Below are 17499 nucleotides of genomic sequence, written 5' to 3'. Positions count from 1 at the left end.
AGATTGAGGAAAGGCTGGATCAGTCAGGTCTTTCACTCAGGGCTGGATTCAAAGACTAGAGGGGTCGCGATCCTGATCAATAAGCGGGTGGTGTTTGAGGCGGGTAGAATAGTCTCGGACGTGGGAGGTCGGTACATTATGGTCAGTGGGAAACTGGAGGGGGTGCAGGTGTTATTAGTAAATGTGTATGCGCCAATTTTGGATGATGTGGAGTTTATAAAGAGGATGCTGGGGAAGATACCGGACCTGTACTCGCACAGGTTGGTCATGGGAGGGGACTTCTACACAGTTATTGATCCTGGCTTGGACCGGTCAAGCTCAAAGACAGGCAGTGTGCCAGCAATGGCAAAGGAACTAAAAGGGTTCATGGAGCAGATGGGGGGGGGGGGGGGGGGGGGGGCAGGGTGGGTGGATCCATGGAAATTTGGGCATCTGAGGGTGAAGGAGTTCTCCTTCTACTCACATGTGCATAAAGTGTACTCCCGGATCGATTTCTTCATTTTGAGAAGGGCATTATTGGCAGGGGTGGTGGACACGGTGTACTCGGCGATCACAATCTCAGACCATGCTCCGCACTGGGTTGACCTGCAGGTTAGTAAAGACAGTAACCAGCGCCCGCACTGGAGGTTAGATATGGGACTTTCGGCTGACGAAGGGATGTGCGAACGGCTGAGGAAATGTATTCAGAACTACCTGCAGGTCAATGATCGCAATGGATGCAGAAGGCTTTTGATCGGATACAATGGGATTATCTGTGGGAGGTACTAGGACGGTTCAGATTGGGGCGGGGCTTTATTGACTGGGTCAGGTTGCTGTTTCAGGCCCCTATGGCAAGTGTACGGATGAATAGGAGAACATTGGACTATTTTAGACTGCACCGGGGGACGAGACAAGGATGCCCCCTCTCCCCACTGTTGTTCGCGCTAGCTATAGAGCCGTTGGCAATTGCTCTGAGAGCCTCAAGGGGCTGGTCTGGGGGGGGAGGAGGAGGGGGGAGCACAGAGTCTCGCTCTATGCAGACAACCTGCTTCTGTATGTATCGGACACATTAGAGGGGATGGAAGAAATCATGAGGATTCTAGGGGAATTTGGCCGGTTTTCGGGGTATAAGCTAAATATGGGGAAAAGTGAGATGTTTGCGATCCAGGCGAGGGACAGGAGAGGCGATTGGGGGAGCTGCTGTTTAGATTAGTAGGGAGAAGCTTTAAGTACCTAGGCATTCAAGTGGCGCGGGAATGGGACCGGCTGCATAAATTAAATCTGGCCCGGCTAGTAGACCAAATGAAGGGCGATTTTCGGAGATGGGACACGCTCCCGTTGTCATTAGCTGGGAGAGTGCAGACGGTGAAGATGACGGTCTTCCGAGATTCCTGTTCGTGTTTCAATCTTTATTCCGCGATCCTTTTTTAAACGGGTCAGCAAAGTAATCTCTGGTTTTGTTTGGGCGGGTACGACCCCATGGGTAAGGAAGGTAATGCTTGAGCGGAGTCGGGGAGAGGGCGGGCTGGCGCTGCCCAATTTTAGTAACCATTACTGGGCGGCGAATATAGCCATGATCAGGAAGTGGGTGGTGGGGAAGGGGTCGGCATGGGTGCGTATGGAGACGGCTTCATGTAAGGGCCCCAGTCTGGGGGCATTGGTAACTGCGCCTCTGCCGTTCCTGCCGACACGGTACTCCACTAGCCCCATAGTGGTGGCGGTCCAGAGAGTCTGGGGGCAATGGAGGAGACATGTGGGAGCATCGGTCTGGTCCCCAATCTGTAATAATCACCGGTTTGCCCGGGAAGCATGGATGGGGGTTCCGGATATGGCGGAGAGCAGGGATTGAGAGGATGGGGGATATGTTTATAGAGGGGAGCTTTCCGAGTATGAGGGCGCTGGAGAAGTTTGAGTTGGTGAGGGGAAACTAATTCAGGTATCTCCAGGTGCGGGACTTCCTACGTAAACAGATGTCAACCTTCCCGCTCCTACTGCTAAGGGGGATGCAGGACAGAGTAGTTTCCAGAGGATGGGTAGGAGAAGGGAGCGTCTCGGACATTTACAAGGAACTTATGGGGTCAGAGGAGACACAGACCAAGGAGCTGAAGCGCAAGTGGGAGGAGGAGCTGGGAGGAGAGATAGACGATGGTCCATGGGCGGACGCGTTGAGTAGAGTCAATGCGTCCGCAACATGTGCCAGGCTCAGCCTGATACAATTTAAGGTCATTCATCGGGCTCACATGACAGTGGCTCGGATGAGCAGATTCTTTGGGGTGGAAGACAGATGTGCAAAATGTGCGGGAGGACCAGCAAACAATGTCCACATGTTCTGGGCATGCCCGAAGCTTAGGGGATTTTGGCAGGGGTTTGCAGATGACATGTCCACGGTGTTAACAAGGGTGGCCCGGAGTCCAGAGGTGGCGATTCTCAGGGTGTCGGAAGACCCGGGAATCCAGGAGGAAGAGGCAGACATTCTGGCCTTTGCTTCCCTGATAGCCCGGAGACGGATACTATTAACTTGGAGGGACTCAAAGCCCCCGAAGTCGGAGACCTGGCTATCGGATATGGCTAGCTTTCTCTGTTTGGAGAAAGTCAAGTTCGCCTTGAGAGGGTCACTGTTAGGGTTCGCCCGGACATGGCAACCGTTCATCGACTTCTTCATGGAAAATTAATCGTCCGCAGAAGGGGGGGGGGGGTAGTTTAGCTTAGAGTAGGGGGTTAATAAAGGTGGGACCTGTAAGGGAGGGAGACGGCTTTTGTACTATGTTTATAGTTTCATGTACATTGTTTATTGTGTTGTTGTTATATCAAAAAATACCTCAATAAAATGTTTATTAATAAAAAAGTGCCAGAGCTCATGAAAAACAGCTGCTCTCACACTTACATCACGTGACCCCACCAGCCTGTCTTTTTCATTCTGCACCTTGGACTAATGCTGCCATCTCTCTCCTTGGTCTGCCGCACTGTTCCAGTGAAGTTAAATTTACATTGAGGAACAGCACTTAATCTTTCCATTGGGCACTTTACGGCCTTCCAGGCTTGACATTGAGTTGAACAATCTCAGACTGTTTTTCCATTGTGTTTCCTGTTCTTTTCAGTTTTGGGCAGTAACAAATTTGCCCCAAGTACATCTTTTGTTTCGTTTCTTGCCCCGTCACCATTCCATTTAGCTGCTGTCATTCAATCTCTCCTGTTTTCCATCCTATCACCAATCGTCCTTTTGTCCTTGTCCCACCCACCCCTTCCTCAAAACCTATTACATTTCTAATATTTCCCTATTCTGACGAAAGGTCACAGATCTGCAACATTAACTCTGTTTCTCGCTCTACAGAAGCTGCATGACTTGCCGAACATATCAAGCATTTTTTTTCTTTATGACTTATTTCCTGTCCTTTACTTGCAGGTTTGTTATCTCTCTTCTGAATCTACACTCCGTTTTCGATTTCCTTGTAATGTTAGTTTAAACTCACAGACAGCTCCAGCAAATCTCCCTGCCATGATATTGGCCCTAGCTAAGTGGAACCTGTCCAACTCATTTCCAAGAATCATTCTCAACACCTGAAGAGTCTAAAGCCCTTCCATCTGCATCGTCTTTCCAACCCCACACTCAGTTGTCCTATCCTCCCATATTTGTACTCACTCGTGTGTGGCACAGGGAGTTACCCGGAGATCACTGCCTTTGAGACCCTACTTGATAATTTCTTACCTAGTTCCTGGAAATCTGCCTGCAGGACTGCACCCCCCTTTTTTTTTTAATTTTAAGAGTAACCAATTCATTGTTTCCAATTAAGGGACAATTTAGCGTGGCCAATCCACCTACCCTGCACATCTTTGTGTTGTGGGGGCGAAACCCACCCAAACACAGGGAGAATGTGCAAACTCCACACAAATAGTGACCCAGAGCCGGGATTGAACCTGGGACCTCGGCACCATGAGGCAGCAGTGCTAACCACAGCTCCGTGCTGCCCTTGCACCCCTCTTTCTGCCTATGGCACTGATATGGACAATCACTGACTGTCGTTCCCCCCCCACCCCCCCAGCCCGCCCCGTGTTCTGCAGCTACTCAGGGACATTCTTGACCCTGGCATCAATTCACCCTGGAGTCATGCCTGTAGTGAAAATGCCTGTTTGTTCTTGTATCAGTATTGCCTTTACTAATCCCCTGGCATGCAGCTGATCTTGATGCGCTCTTGACTCTGGGCTGCACTTCCCAAAACTGATGATCGAAAGAGAGAGATGCACATGGAGACCCCGGAGGTAAGGAGCATGGGTCTGCAATGTGGTTAGACAGGCATTTTACACGAGTTGCCTGGTGCTCTTTGATTGCCTGCTCACCCTGAAGCTGCAGGACGCTCACCTCTAGGAACATATTCTTCTCGGTCCGACAGGTAAACCGGTGACACCAGCTGTGGCTGAAACTCCAAAATCTAGTGCTTCTTCAGCTGATGACATTTATTTTTGCGTGGCTACCCAGGACATGAGAAACGCCCTGGAGTTTCTTCCCATATGGAATAGGATTGTGCAAGTGACAGGACTGAGGTGGCCTGTCATGCATCTATTTATTAGACAAATAAAACAGACTAATTATTCCCTGACATTATTTTCAGTTTTGTTTAACCTTGCACCCTGATGCAATGAGATTCAACCCGGTGTCGGCTGCTCTCCTCAGCTCCTGCATGTCTGTGCTCCTTACCTCCGGGCTCACCAATGGAACCAATCCCGTTTGGCTTTACGTCCTGTCCAGCCACATTGCCCCTAAATTCCTTCAGACCCATGCTCCTTACCTCAGGGGTCTCCAACAAAGAAAGATATATAATAGTTACAACGGTGATAACTTGATAAGTTGCAGTCCCCCGAATTGTAATTGGCCATCATTTATAGTGTCCCATATGCCAAGATGGTCAGCACTCCTCACCTTTTTGACACCAGTACAATTTAGTCAACCAAAGACAGTTCAGTGCTCATATGTACCTTTATTGCTGGGTTCACACATCATAAGTTCATGTTATTCGAAATAAATTTAGAGTACCCAATTCATTTTTTCCAATTAAGGGGCAATTTAGCGTGGTCAATCCACCTAGCCTGCACATCTTTGGACTGTGGGGGTGAAACCCACACAAACACTGGGAGAATGTGCAAACTCCACACGGACAGTGACCCCGAGCCAGAATCGAACCTGGGACCTCGCCGCCGTGAGGCAGCAGGGCTAACCCACTGCACCACCGTGCTGCCCTAAGTTCATATCACCCCTCCCCCAAAGTCGATCCCTCGAACATAGGAACGAGAATGGGTCACTCACCAACTTAAGCATGTTTCACCATTCAATTAGATTATGGTTAACCTGTACCTCAATCTTTATCACTTCATTTTGGCAGAAGGGATAGTGGAGGCCATAGATTTAATAATACAATTCAAAGGAAACGTGTGTTATGAATTTCCACTACTGGTAGCATGTGTTCCTAGTATTGTTCCAAGATAGATCCTTGTATTGTTCTCCAAGATAGCCAAAGTCGTAGTGTTTACAAAGAACATAGGTCTATATGTTTAAACCAAAGCTAGTTTATTTTACACTACTTGAAATGGTTCTCACCCTACTGAGTAATAACAAACAAAATAATAGTGTTGAATCTATATTACAGTAATTAATTATCTCTAATACAACCTACACTCTAACTCAACCTCAACACTATCCTGCTGTATCAGCTTCTCCCCAGCTTCTTTGAGATGCAGCCTTTTATAAGACTACTCAGTAATGCTATCTAGTATTGATAGACATGAACATCATTTTATTAACCCTTTACTCTCCTTAGATTATACATATCATTAAAACATGGACAGAGGATCTGGAGGTACATGTGCATTGTTCTCTTAAGGTGGCAGAACATTTTGAGAGGCTAGCGAAGCATGAAGACTCTTGGGCTTTATTAAATAGAGGCATACAGTACAAAAGCAGGGCAGTTCTGCTGAACCTTTAGCAAGTTTGGGCCACAACTAGAGCATTACATTTTGGTCACTGCACCTTAGGAAAGATGTGAAGGTCCTTGAGAGGGTGCAGAGGAGATTTGTCAGAATAGTTCCGGGATTTTAGCTGCAAGGTTAGGTTGGAGAAACATTTTCTTTGGAGCAAAGGAGGTTGAAGGAGAATGTAAGAAATAGGAGCGGAGTGGGCATATGGGTCCTTGAGATTTGATAGGCATCTACAGGATTAAGACAGGTCTAGGTAAGGTAGAAAAAGAAAAGCTGGGCGGCACAGTGGTTAGCACTGCTACCACATGGCGCTGAGGACCAGGGTTTGATCCCGGCCACAGGTCACAGTCCGTGTGGGGTTTGCACATTTTCCCCGTGTCTGCGTGGGTCTCACCCCCACAATCCAAAGATGTGCAGAGTAGGTGGATTGGCCACGTTAAATTGCTCCTTAATTGGAAAAATCCCATTAACAGATGGTACAAGGATTAGGAGATACAAGTTTAAGGTTTTGGGCAAGAGATGCAGGGGTGATATGAGGAGTAACCTTCTTAATGCAGTGAGTGATTAACCTGGTACTTTAGCCATGAACAATCAGCCATGATTGAATGGTGGAGTGGACTCGATGGGCCGAATGGCCTTACTTCCGCTCCTATGTCTTATGGTCTAACTTGCTGCCCACGAGGGTGGTAGGAGCAGAGGCAATGATTTCAAAAGGAAATTGGATGGGCACTTGAAGGAAATAAACTTTAGGGTTATGGAAATATATTGGTGGAGGGGGGTGGATGGGACTGATGGATTGGCTACACAGTGCCAACATGGACTTGTTGGGGCAAATGGCCTCCTTATATTCAGTAAATGACTCCGCCTCTTACTGCCTTGGTTTTGAACCCCTTAACACCATCACTGAAGAATAACAGTCTGTTGATGAAATTTTCAATTGAACTAGTCTCAACATCTTGTCAGGGGGAAGAGTTCCGCTGTCCTTTGTTTGAAGTACTCCCTGACATCGCTCTGAATGGTTTTTCTCTACTTTTATGTTTTTGCACCCTTGTTGTGAACCTTGTCCTGACCGCTGCTTTTACTCGGTCTTGTCCACAAGAAATAGCTTAATAATAATCAGTTATCGTCACAAGTAGGCTTCAATGAAGTTACTGTGAAAAGCCCCTAGTCGCCACATTCCAGGGCCTGTTCGGGGAGGCCGGTACGGGAATTGAACCCACGCTGCTGGCCTTGGTTCTGTATTACACGCCAGCTGTTTAGCCCACGATGCTAAACCAGCCCCGTCTATCTATTCTATCAAATTCTTCAATTTAAAAAAAATATAAAGTTAAGAGTACCCAATTCATTTTTTCCGATTAAGGGGCAATTTAGCGTGTTCAATCCACGCAAACACGGGGAGAATGTGCAAACTCCACACGGACAGTGACCCAGAGCTGGGATTGAACCTGGGACCTCGGCACCGTGAGGCCGCAGGGCTAACCCACTGAGCCACCATGCTGCCCTCACGTTTTTCAATCTTATTTCATTTCGAAAACACTCAATTTTCCTGGAAACGTGAGCCTAGTCAATGTAACCTGTCCTCATAATTGAACTCTTTTAGTGTCAAAATCTGTATTCAGAGCCAATATATCCTTCCTAAGGTGGTGTGCCCAGAATGGAATGCAGTACATTAAACAGGGTCTAGCCAGAGTTTTATATAACTTATATTGTAACCTAACTTACACCCTTTCGTATTCCACCATGAGTTACAGAACAACATTCTGTTACGACGTGTGTTTAATAGTTGCTGGGTAGTACAGAATTCAAGTATTGCTTGAAAGAGACTTGCTGTCAAAGCTTTTCATCTTGCGTTAATCAGGACAGACTCAAGAATACCAAATTTCAAAGGGAGCAACAATTTATATTTCATGAGAAAAGGGTGTTGATTGGTTGAGGCATTACCATGGAGAATGCATCAGGGCACTCTTGTTCCCCACACTATTGCTTAATTTGAGTTATTGCTTAACTCAAAAGAAGTGCAAAGACTGGATATATTCCTGCGCATAAATACATGCAGCTTCTAGCAAGCATAAATGAGCCACACTGTGCACCCAATCAATTGGTTACTAATGGAATTCTAAGCACACTCTGGATCATTCATTTGAAAAAAAAGTTGAAAACATACATTCAGCAACATCATAAGATTGAAGCGATAAATCGGATCTATGCAAGGTTTATGTGAGTGAACTGGGAACTGCTCAGGTCAGAAACATGCATCACTGCAGACTTCTTAAGGCAGGCTTGTGATTTTCCCCCCCAATAAATTTAGAGTACCCAATTCTTTTTTTTTCCCAATTAAGGGGCAATTTAGCATGGCCAATTCACCTACTCTGCACATCTTTAGGTTGTGGGGCTGAGACCCACACAGACAGTGATCCAAGGATCGAACCAGGGTCCTCAGTCATATGCAGCAGCAGTGCTAACCACTGTGCCACCATGATGCTTAAGGCAGGCTTATGTGTGTATACACGTGCAAAAAATGGGAATGTGGTTTGGTCAACAGATTGCCATGTTACCCGCGTATAATGTTCCCATCAAAATCCAATGTTTCCTTTTGTGCAACATATATGTATAAGCTTTGTTGCATTTTCTCTATTAAAATGTAAAATTCAAAGGAATTAAATTTTATTAAACATTGCAATAACAGGATTCTTTATTTACAACAGCATTATTTAACATCAAGTAAGCAAATGACATCAGCAAAAGCAATATTAGTTAACAACTTGCATAAATGTATTTTTTAAATTTCTTTGAATATACTTAACTTGGCATAAAATGCTCACAATAAGGATACAAACATGGATGCCAGAAGAAGAAAACAAAGGTGTTTAGTGTGAACTAAAAAAAATACATCTCTGAACTTGCAACACTGTAAGCCTTCTGAAGAATCTTACTTTACATATTGCTTAGAATTTGCAACTTGTCAATATACACCTCTCAGAGACTTGGGAGAAAAAACATTTTACAAATAGTGACCCCTACTGACCACAAAAGGAACAAAATAACAGCAAAAAACTAAGCAATAACCATGGGTCCATATTGCTGATATTTCTATTTATCTGACAAAAAAATTAATAACTGATGACACATCCAAAAATTTTACACAATTCACTATACAAACAATATAATACAACAAACAGCTGCTAGGAATATACAGGACATAAAAACATATCTAAGGCATTATGCTAAGTTATAGCATTTGAGGTTCCTGCACTGTACTAAGAAATTGACAGGTTTTACAAAACAAGTTCAAGCTCTAAATGAAAAAAAGTAGACGGGAATTGCCTATCAAATTGAAAGTCCATAGAATAGTTTGTACAGAGAATGTGTCTGCATCCAGTCAACAATCAATTGTGTAGAAATACTATAAAATGATGTTGAACCACACCAACATACCATGGCTTAGCTGTATTTTAAAATCAACTCAGTGAAATCTTTGGATTTTGCAAACGGAGCTACATAGCCCTGCTTGTCTGCAATGTACAGCATCACATTACATAGTTCTTAAATGTTAATTTTGCATCATTACTTTAAATCTGTTAGAGGAAAATGTTATAGATTGAACATAATGCAATCAGAGAGATGTTGCTTCCCAATGAAAGTAGTTCCCATGCATCCTCTTTCCAAGAGAATAGACCTTGATGCATTCAAATCTATAGAAGTTGTAAATTGGGGCTACACTATACAGAGCTTCATGACATACAACCTCCTCACTTCACCAGATTTTTTTTGTTTTAAAAATCTTTTGGCTCTGTAGGCAACTGCAGAGTTATCATTTGCACAATTCTAACAGTGACACATCCAGTTGTAAACCATACCTATTAAGATAAAGCATAGATATAAAATAGAATAAATACAGAAAACTTGTTAGGTATCACATAATGTTCCCGTAGACACAAATGCAAAGGTCTAGGCTCTGAAATCTGCAAAATTAAATGCCTGCATTTCAGAAAACTTTCCTAATTCACAGCAATATTTACATAAAGCTATATCATACCAAAGCAGTCTGAAACACAACGATGTCATTTTAATACAGAAAGAACACAGTTCTTTATCAACTGAATGATCTGTAGCCGAGAGATGTGGCCAAACTCCTTCCTAAAAGCAACTGTTGAGGCAAAAACAGGTCTGTGATTCAATATCTGTACAGTGATCAATATGATCAGCGTGGGTTTCAGGTCATAAATGACAGCTTGCTCCATGTAGCCTGACACACAAATACAAAGGCATCAGGACCCTATAATAGCTTGATAAACTAAGAAAGTAAGCACCTGCTTCCAACCTATTCACAAAGTCTTCCAATTTTAATCATACTATTAGATTGAGGGAAACTATGCAGATCAGAGTAGCAGTTAGTTGGGTAGTTAGGCATGATATTTGTACAATTTGGAGAACTAAAAATGGTTGCTCAATATCTATCAGAATCACCAGTTAATACACTGGTTTTACAAATGCTACTGAAACAAACTCGTTAGCTACTTATCAAGGCATCATTATTCTTTATTTACACAATAAGAGGGAGAGGGAGACACTGCTACCAAGGTATCTAATGTAATACTGTTGTATCTCACTTTGAATCAACAACTTTAGAACTTTACTTCGTCAAAATTCTACAGTATGTAAAACATATGCTCAAGTAAAAGTTATTGCTTGGTTACATACATCAGACGCTTATATACCCAACTGCTTTCCAAAAGCCATCCTGTCTTAATTTACAAAATACTGTCCCATATGAAAATGCTATGGCTGTTTCTATTATGTTATCTGTGGTGACATCTGGTCCGAGACCTGCAGCATTTTGCATCTGGAAACTGCCATTGACTTTAGGAAATCGTAATGAAGCACTGGGTTTCTGTAGCTTACAAAAAAGTCTGTACTCTCTGATCCCACAGCATTGTAAAGCTATCATGAATAATAAACTACTTAAAATATTAACTTGAACAGCCCATGCCTTATTTTGTTATGGCTCACAATATAAGCATTACTATCCCATGAATGCTTATGCAAATAAACTCAACTAAACATACCAGCAGCACAGTCATGAGTATAAAGATGAATGCCATTAGTTATAGAAAACTTACACACAGAGTTATGTGTCTGTGTATATAATTTATCACTGTGGCATTGAAAATGATCTGGGCTAATATACATAGAAATATAGTACTGTGGTGGGGTTAATCTACTCTGTAGAGTTTCACTGTAATCTGATCAGTTTAATTGTTTTGACTCCTCTGCCCAAATGAAACTGGTGATGTCACATATTTGGTTTATTGTCCCAGTTAACTTCATAATCTCAGATAACATCTCAGATTGGTTAAAAAATAATCACAGAATGGGAAAACAAAACTCATACTTACTCCAGGCACATACTTAATAGAAAATAATCAAAATCCTAAATTCTGAACATATTTATGTCGGTCATTAGAATGGCAAATTTAAATTTGATTTATGCAACTTCTGTATTAGAATAAAAAACATGTCGCTAGGGGCAACAAGCTCAACAATTTCCACCTTTGCTGTCTGCAAGACGTTATGGGTGCATCCGGGCCAGACAAAAATCACAAATGTGGCAGTCCTCTCAAAGGCAGAGCTCCCAAAGTTTGTTAGTACTTTTCAAACAAAGGTGCCTTCATTGGCTCACGCACGTCCACAAGATGAAAGTCAGTCAAGGATGTTTAGCGTGATGAGGTAGCCGGGGCCAAGTGACCAGTAGGATGCCCAAAGCTCTGCTTTAAGGATGCTTGCAAGCTTGACCTGAATCCCTAAACAGCAATTATCGCATCTGGGAGTTACTAACTGACGACGGGGAAAAATGGCGACATCTTTTGTCAGCTGGCTTGTCCCTCCACGATGGCCAATGCCTATAGCGGATTGGCAACACTTGCCAATGCCGAAAACAACCCGGAATGACACTTGGTAGCTTCATGTATGGCGCATGTGGCAGAACCTGCCTCTCAAATCATCAGCAAAGGTACACTATATGAAGATCTCCCATCTCAAATGGATTGTTTGCTGCATATTCATCATTTTTCACAGATAGAAGGATGCCAACGAGGGACAGAAATATAAACCAAGGTTAATATATTATGGGCACTATGTACATGAAAGGAGTTGGGTCACTTAAATTAATGCAGATCTGGTCAAATGGTAATTAATTTTCATGTATATAACCCAGAATTTGCAGACATCTGAAGACAACTATTCTTTGCAGTTTGGTACCATAATTGGAGGTCAAACTAATTGTTCAGGGGTAGTTATTTAAAAATAATAAGAAATGTAAAGAAAAGTAGTAATATTCTTTTAGATGAATGTGTTTTATCATTAAATTGTGAATCAGAAAGGAATCCAGTTGGCTATCCAATGCATAGTATCATCTATTTTTTAGAAAGTCAGCAAAACAAATGTGTCTCATTTCTCTAAAAGCTTCATAATTTCTGCACGAGCCCTGGACTATTTGCCAGTGAACCAATAATCCGTCTGCATTTTCATGCAAATAGAGCCATTATACAAGTGAACACAAACAGCACATGCTAGCTGTATTAAAATTATACAAAATGCGTAAGCAATATACTATGAAGAGAAAGAAGGGAGACTGGAAATAACTTTTAGCTTTGCTCTTGTTATTTTGTCTCTACAGAATTATTTCAAAGTGCTTATGGAGGAGAGGGACCTGGCAGCTTTCTGTGATGCACCTGAACTCCAGATCACAACTCAGTTTGGTTCAGAGGATCATGTTAGAGAACTGCATGTTGTGCTGGACAGAGAAGAGACCAGTTACTGCTGCAAGGGAACCTGGTTTGCAAGGGACCAATCGATACTCCTGGAAGAGTCGGCCACTGCTGCTTAGTGCTGTAAAGGAGCATGGTCTGAGGGAGGTCAGTAACTGCTCTGAGAAAAATAGGAGGGTGAGAAAGAAGGATGCTTGGGAAGTGGGATAATGGAAAAATCAGTCCTTGGCTCAAAAGACGCCAGTTATGTTTTTGCAAGAAGAGGCTAGCTACTATTATAGAAATAGGAATGTGGACTGGGTGAAAGGCAGAACAGTTTCTGCTGCCTCTACCTTGAGGTTAGTGACCATGAGTTCCTGGCAGAGACAAAATCAATTGTTTTGATGGTGACGCTGCTGCTACTGGGATAGTGGGGGGCTTTCCTGAGACAGACCAACTGCTCCTGCTTTTGTTATGTGGGTAGTGCCATGGGTCATTAGCTCAGAAGAAACCAGCTGCTTCTCTGGCAGCTGGTGTGGAAACCTGGTCTGGGAGACCACTAGGATGTGTATCTGGAAGGAGAAAGAGGAAAATAACTACAGTTTAGACATGAGTAGCCTAACAAGATCTTAACCACTGTAAAAATCACAAACCACGTTCCATCTGCTTGTGCAACAGATCAGTTTGTTGGTGCTTTTAGTTTTTTCTATCAGCTTGTAACAGTAGCTGTCGGACAAGTTGTTATTGTGTAATTGGTGGGGATCTACAGAGTTGAGTGTGTTCAGCAGGTAGTCTAGGCCTGTGGAGCCAGAAACATTCTACTTGTTAACCGTTGTAACTAAAATTGATGACAAAAAAAGAAAATCATACACCCTGAATGTTAAGCCATGACTCCACAGAGCAGAACCCCAGTATAAAAAGATAATACATTAACCCTTTTGCTGACATCAACTAATAATCTACCTGAAGTCTATTCCCATTTGGTTTTATCAAACGCATAAAAACAATTTCAAATTCCATTTAGATACTTTCCAAACCAAAATCTGTTACTCTTACAGCATTCACTCAGCTTATCTGCAAGTTCTTATTTCTTTTACACACAGCAAAACCTTTCAAAAAGAGGCTTCATTTCTAAATACTGTTGGAGGAAAACATGGCTGAAAGCCTGCACACTGGATTAAATAGCAGAAAAGTCAGCAACCATTGAGGATCAAAATCAAAAGAGTAAGATATGCTCATTCTGCAAAACGACAATAGAAATACATTCATCGGACAAGGTTCGAAGCCGATGTCAATCTGTTGTGAGGACAGACTTAAGTCACACTTATGGTGAATGCAATTAATGGGCAAAGCAGCTTCAGTAGGCAAGTATGTTGCTACTAAGGAGCCCGTCACTCTGTTAGCAACTCTTGTAACAAACAACTTCTCTAAGCCTGGCTGAGAGTTCAATTGGCTGCTGTACTTTTCTTGGCTTGATCTGGTGGAGTTTGTTTGTTGGTTATAATTGTTACCACCTAAATGTTGACCCTGCAATTGTACATCAGCAAACATATGGATCTTCTGGACCTTGTTGAAGACAGGAGGAATAGCAATCCTGAGGGTCAGCAATATTTCTGAAAAATAATACGAAATAGGTATTTAATTAACAGAAGCACAAATCACATGACAAATTTAAACCTGCAAAATTAGGAACATTAAGTGATTCCAGAATATAAACACTTCCTTGTCCATTCTCTTTCTTCCCTCTACACCTCAGACATGCTGGTTTCAAAACGGTGCTTTTTAAGAAATGTTTAATACATTTCAGGATAAACGTTTCACTCAGGATTTTGGCGCAATAACAAGTTTAAAAATCTGAACATCCAAAATGAATACATGCTCTTGTCTGGGCCTGGAAAGATTGAATGATTTTGTTTCCAATTTTTGGAGCCAGCTATTTTCTAATACACCTGATAGGTAAAAGTGATAGGTGAAAGATAGCTATTTCGCATTAAGCCCAATGTCTATTAAATACCCATTTTAAAACTCACTCATAACCTCAGGTCATTTCAAAACACATTCTTTTTTAAAAATAAATTTAGTGTACCCAATTAATTTTTTCCAATTACAGGGCAATTTAGCGCGGCCAATTGCATATCTTTGGGTTGTGGGGGCGAAACCCACGCAAACACGGGGAGAATGTGCAAACTCCACATGGACAGTGACCCAGAGCCGGGATCGAACCTGGGACCTCGGCGCCATGAGGCAACAGGGCTAACCCACTGCGCCACCGTGCTGCCCTTCAAAACACATATTCAGCATGACACAGCATAATTCATTTCAAGACAGTACAACATTAAAATACACAATTTAACTGAAACACAAAAACGATGATAAAACAAACACTTTTCACTAAGCTAATAAATAATTTCTCAAGACAGTGTCCAAGGACAGGGCAGGCTCCATGGCAACGGCACAGTAACCTAAGGGCGCTATTGTCCTCAGCAAGAATCCAGTTCAAGCAGCTTGCGATAATGGCACAGAATCGCATTCCAGAACACATACAAGAATTCATTTATGAAACATTTCAAGTTAATGTTGCACATTAAAGACAGACAGCTAACCGTCAAATCAAACCTATTTGATTCTAACCCAAACCAATTAGGATTACATAGGCGTGTAGCTAGATGGCTAAAGACAGATATGATTTAGTGTAACCGTGATAGTTCGTACGGCCATATTCCATTCATGAATCATCTATACTTTGATTTAACTTACTTGCTGTCTCTCTATCTTTCATACTTACACTTTCCAACTCTGACTTTTGAAGTTATTGCAAGCTGTTTGCAGTAAGCAAGAAAATCATTTCTGTATTATTTGAAAGTTGAATAGTCCACGAAATTGCTTCTCTTTGAGTCTTTTTGCATGCCGGACTTATTAGAGAATAAGATTTAAATGATTCTCAATTGTAATCAACAGAGACAAATAAGTCCGGCATGCAAAAGGACTCAAAGAGAAGCAATTTCGTAGAGAATTCAACTTCAAATAATACAGAAATGATTTTCTTGCTTACTGCAAACAGCTTGCAATAACTTCAAAAGTCAGAGTTGGAAAGTGTAAGTATGAAAGATAGAGAGACAGCGAGTAAGTTAAATCAAAGTATAGATGATTCATGAATGGAATATGGCCGTACGAACTATCACGGTTACACTAAATCATATCTGTCTTTAGCCATCTAGCTACACGCCTATGTAATCCTAATTGGTTTGGGTTAGAATCAAATAGGTTTGATTTGACGGTTAGCTGTCTGTCTTTAATGTGCAACATGAACTTGAAATGTTTCATAAATGAATTCTTGTATGTGTTCTGGAATGCGATTCTGTGCCATTATCACAAACTGCTTGAACTGGATTCTTGCGGAGGACAATAGCGCCCTTAGGTTACTGTGCCGTTGTCATGGAGCCTGCCCTGTCCTTGGACACTGTCTTGAGAAATGTATTTATTAGCTTAATGAAAAGTGTTTGTTTTATCATCGTTTTTGTGTTTCTGTTAAATTGTGTATTTTAATGTTGTACTGTCTTGAAATGAATTATGCTGTGTCATGCTGAATACGTGTTTTGAAATGACCTGAGGTTATGAGTGAGTTTTAAAATGGGTACTTAATAGACTAGGGGCTTAAATGCTAAATAGCTATCTTTCACCTATCACTTTTACCTATTTTACCTATCAGGTGTATTAGAAAATAGCTGGCTTCTACAAATTTCCACTCCTTTCTCACCTTCACATGGTTCATCTCCGACACTTCCCTTCCCTTGTCCCCATTTCCAGCGATGAACAGACCACTAATATTCATTACAAACCCATGACTCCCACACCAACTCCTCTACAGCTCAGCATGCCCCACTTCCTGTAAAGACTCCATTCCGTTCTCTTAGTTTCCCACCTCCATCACATCTGTTTCCATGATGCCACCTTCGAAAATGGCACTTCTGACACTTTTCTCTTTTTCCTTAACCTAGGTTTCCCTTCTCACTATGGTTGACAGGGCACTCAACCAGGTTTGACCAATTTCCGCACTCAGCTCTTCCCCTCCCTCCCAGAGCCATGATAGGGTTCCCCTGTCCTCACTTTCCACTCCAACACCCTCCACATTCAAAGGATCATCCTCAGTCACTTCCGCCAACAGAACACATTTTCCCTCCTCACCCCACAGTCCGCATTCTGCAGGGGTCGCTCCCTCCGTATCACCCTGGTCCACTCCTCCATCATCCCAACTTCTCAGCCCATTACCACGTCACCTTTCCTTGCAATCGAAAAAGGTGCAACACCTATCCCCTTACCTCCTCCCTCCTCATTGTCCAAGGCCCCAAACACTCCTTTCAAGTGGAACAACATTTCAGTTGCACCTCCTTCAATTTGGTCGACTGTATTCACTGGTCCCAATACAGTCTCCTCCACAATGGGAAGACTAAATACAAACTGAGTGACCGCTTTGCGGAACACCTTCGCTCATGCATACATATCTGTCCTCGGTCTGCTGCAATGCTCCAGTGAATCCAACACAAAGTGGAGGAACAGCACTTCATCTTCCGATTAGACGTGTTACAGCCCTCAGGACTCAATATGGAGTTTAACAACTTCAGACAGTGAACTTTCTCCTCCATCTTGACCCCCTTTTTTGCCCCAATGCAAAACACCCTCCCCCCACAGGGCCATCTGCCACTTGTTCTTTAGTCTTACTTTCACGGAGCTGACCTTTGTTCCCCCATTAATACATTCTGCTATGCTACCTTTGTGCCAATAGCAGCACCTTCTGTAGTCCTTCACA

At 42.7% G+C, this 17499-nt stretch overlaps 1 protein-coding gene across 10 annotated transcripts in view; it reads right to left on the bottom strand.

Moving 5' to 3' along the window:
• Window positions 1-8620: 8620 nt before the first annotated feature.
• ncoa2 (nuclear receptor coactivator 2) overlaps window positions 8621-17499 on the bottom strand; it is a 440942-nt gene continuing 432063 nt past the window's right edge. For all 10 annotated transcript variants that reach the window (XM_072467588.1, XM_072467595.1, XM_072467593.1 and 7 more), the window contains one exon: window positions 8621-14305. In XM_072467588.1, coding sequence (XP_072323689.1) covers window positions 14294-14305 — 12 coding nt within the window. In that variant the 3' untranslated portion in view covers window positions 8621-14293. The remainder of the gene's footprint in view (window positions 14306-17499) is intronic.

The sequence above is a fragment of the Scyliorhinus torazame genome, chromosome 11 (genome assembly GCF_047496885.1).
Source record: "Scyliorhinus torazame isolate Kashiwa2021f chromosome 11, sScyTor2.1, whole genome shotgun sequence".
NCBI classification, from domain to species: Eukaryota; Metazoa; Chordata; class Chondrichthyes; order Carcharhiniformes; family Scyliorhinidae; genus Scyliorhinus; species Scyliorhinus torazame.
The sequence above is the reverse complement of the archived record's forward strand: the minus strand, read 5'-3'. Positions and strand labels throughout refer to the sequence as shown.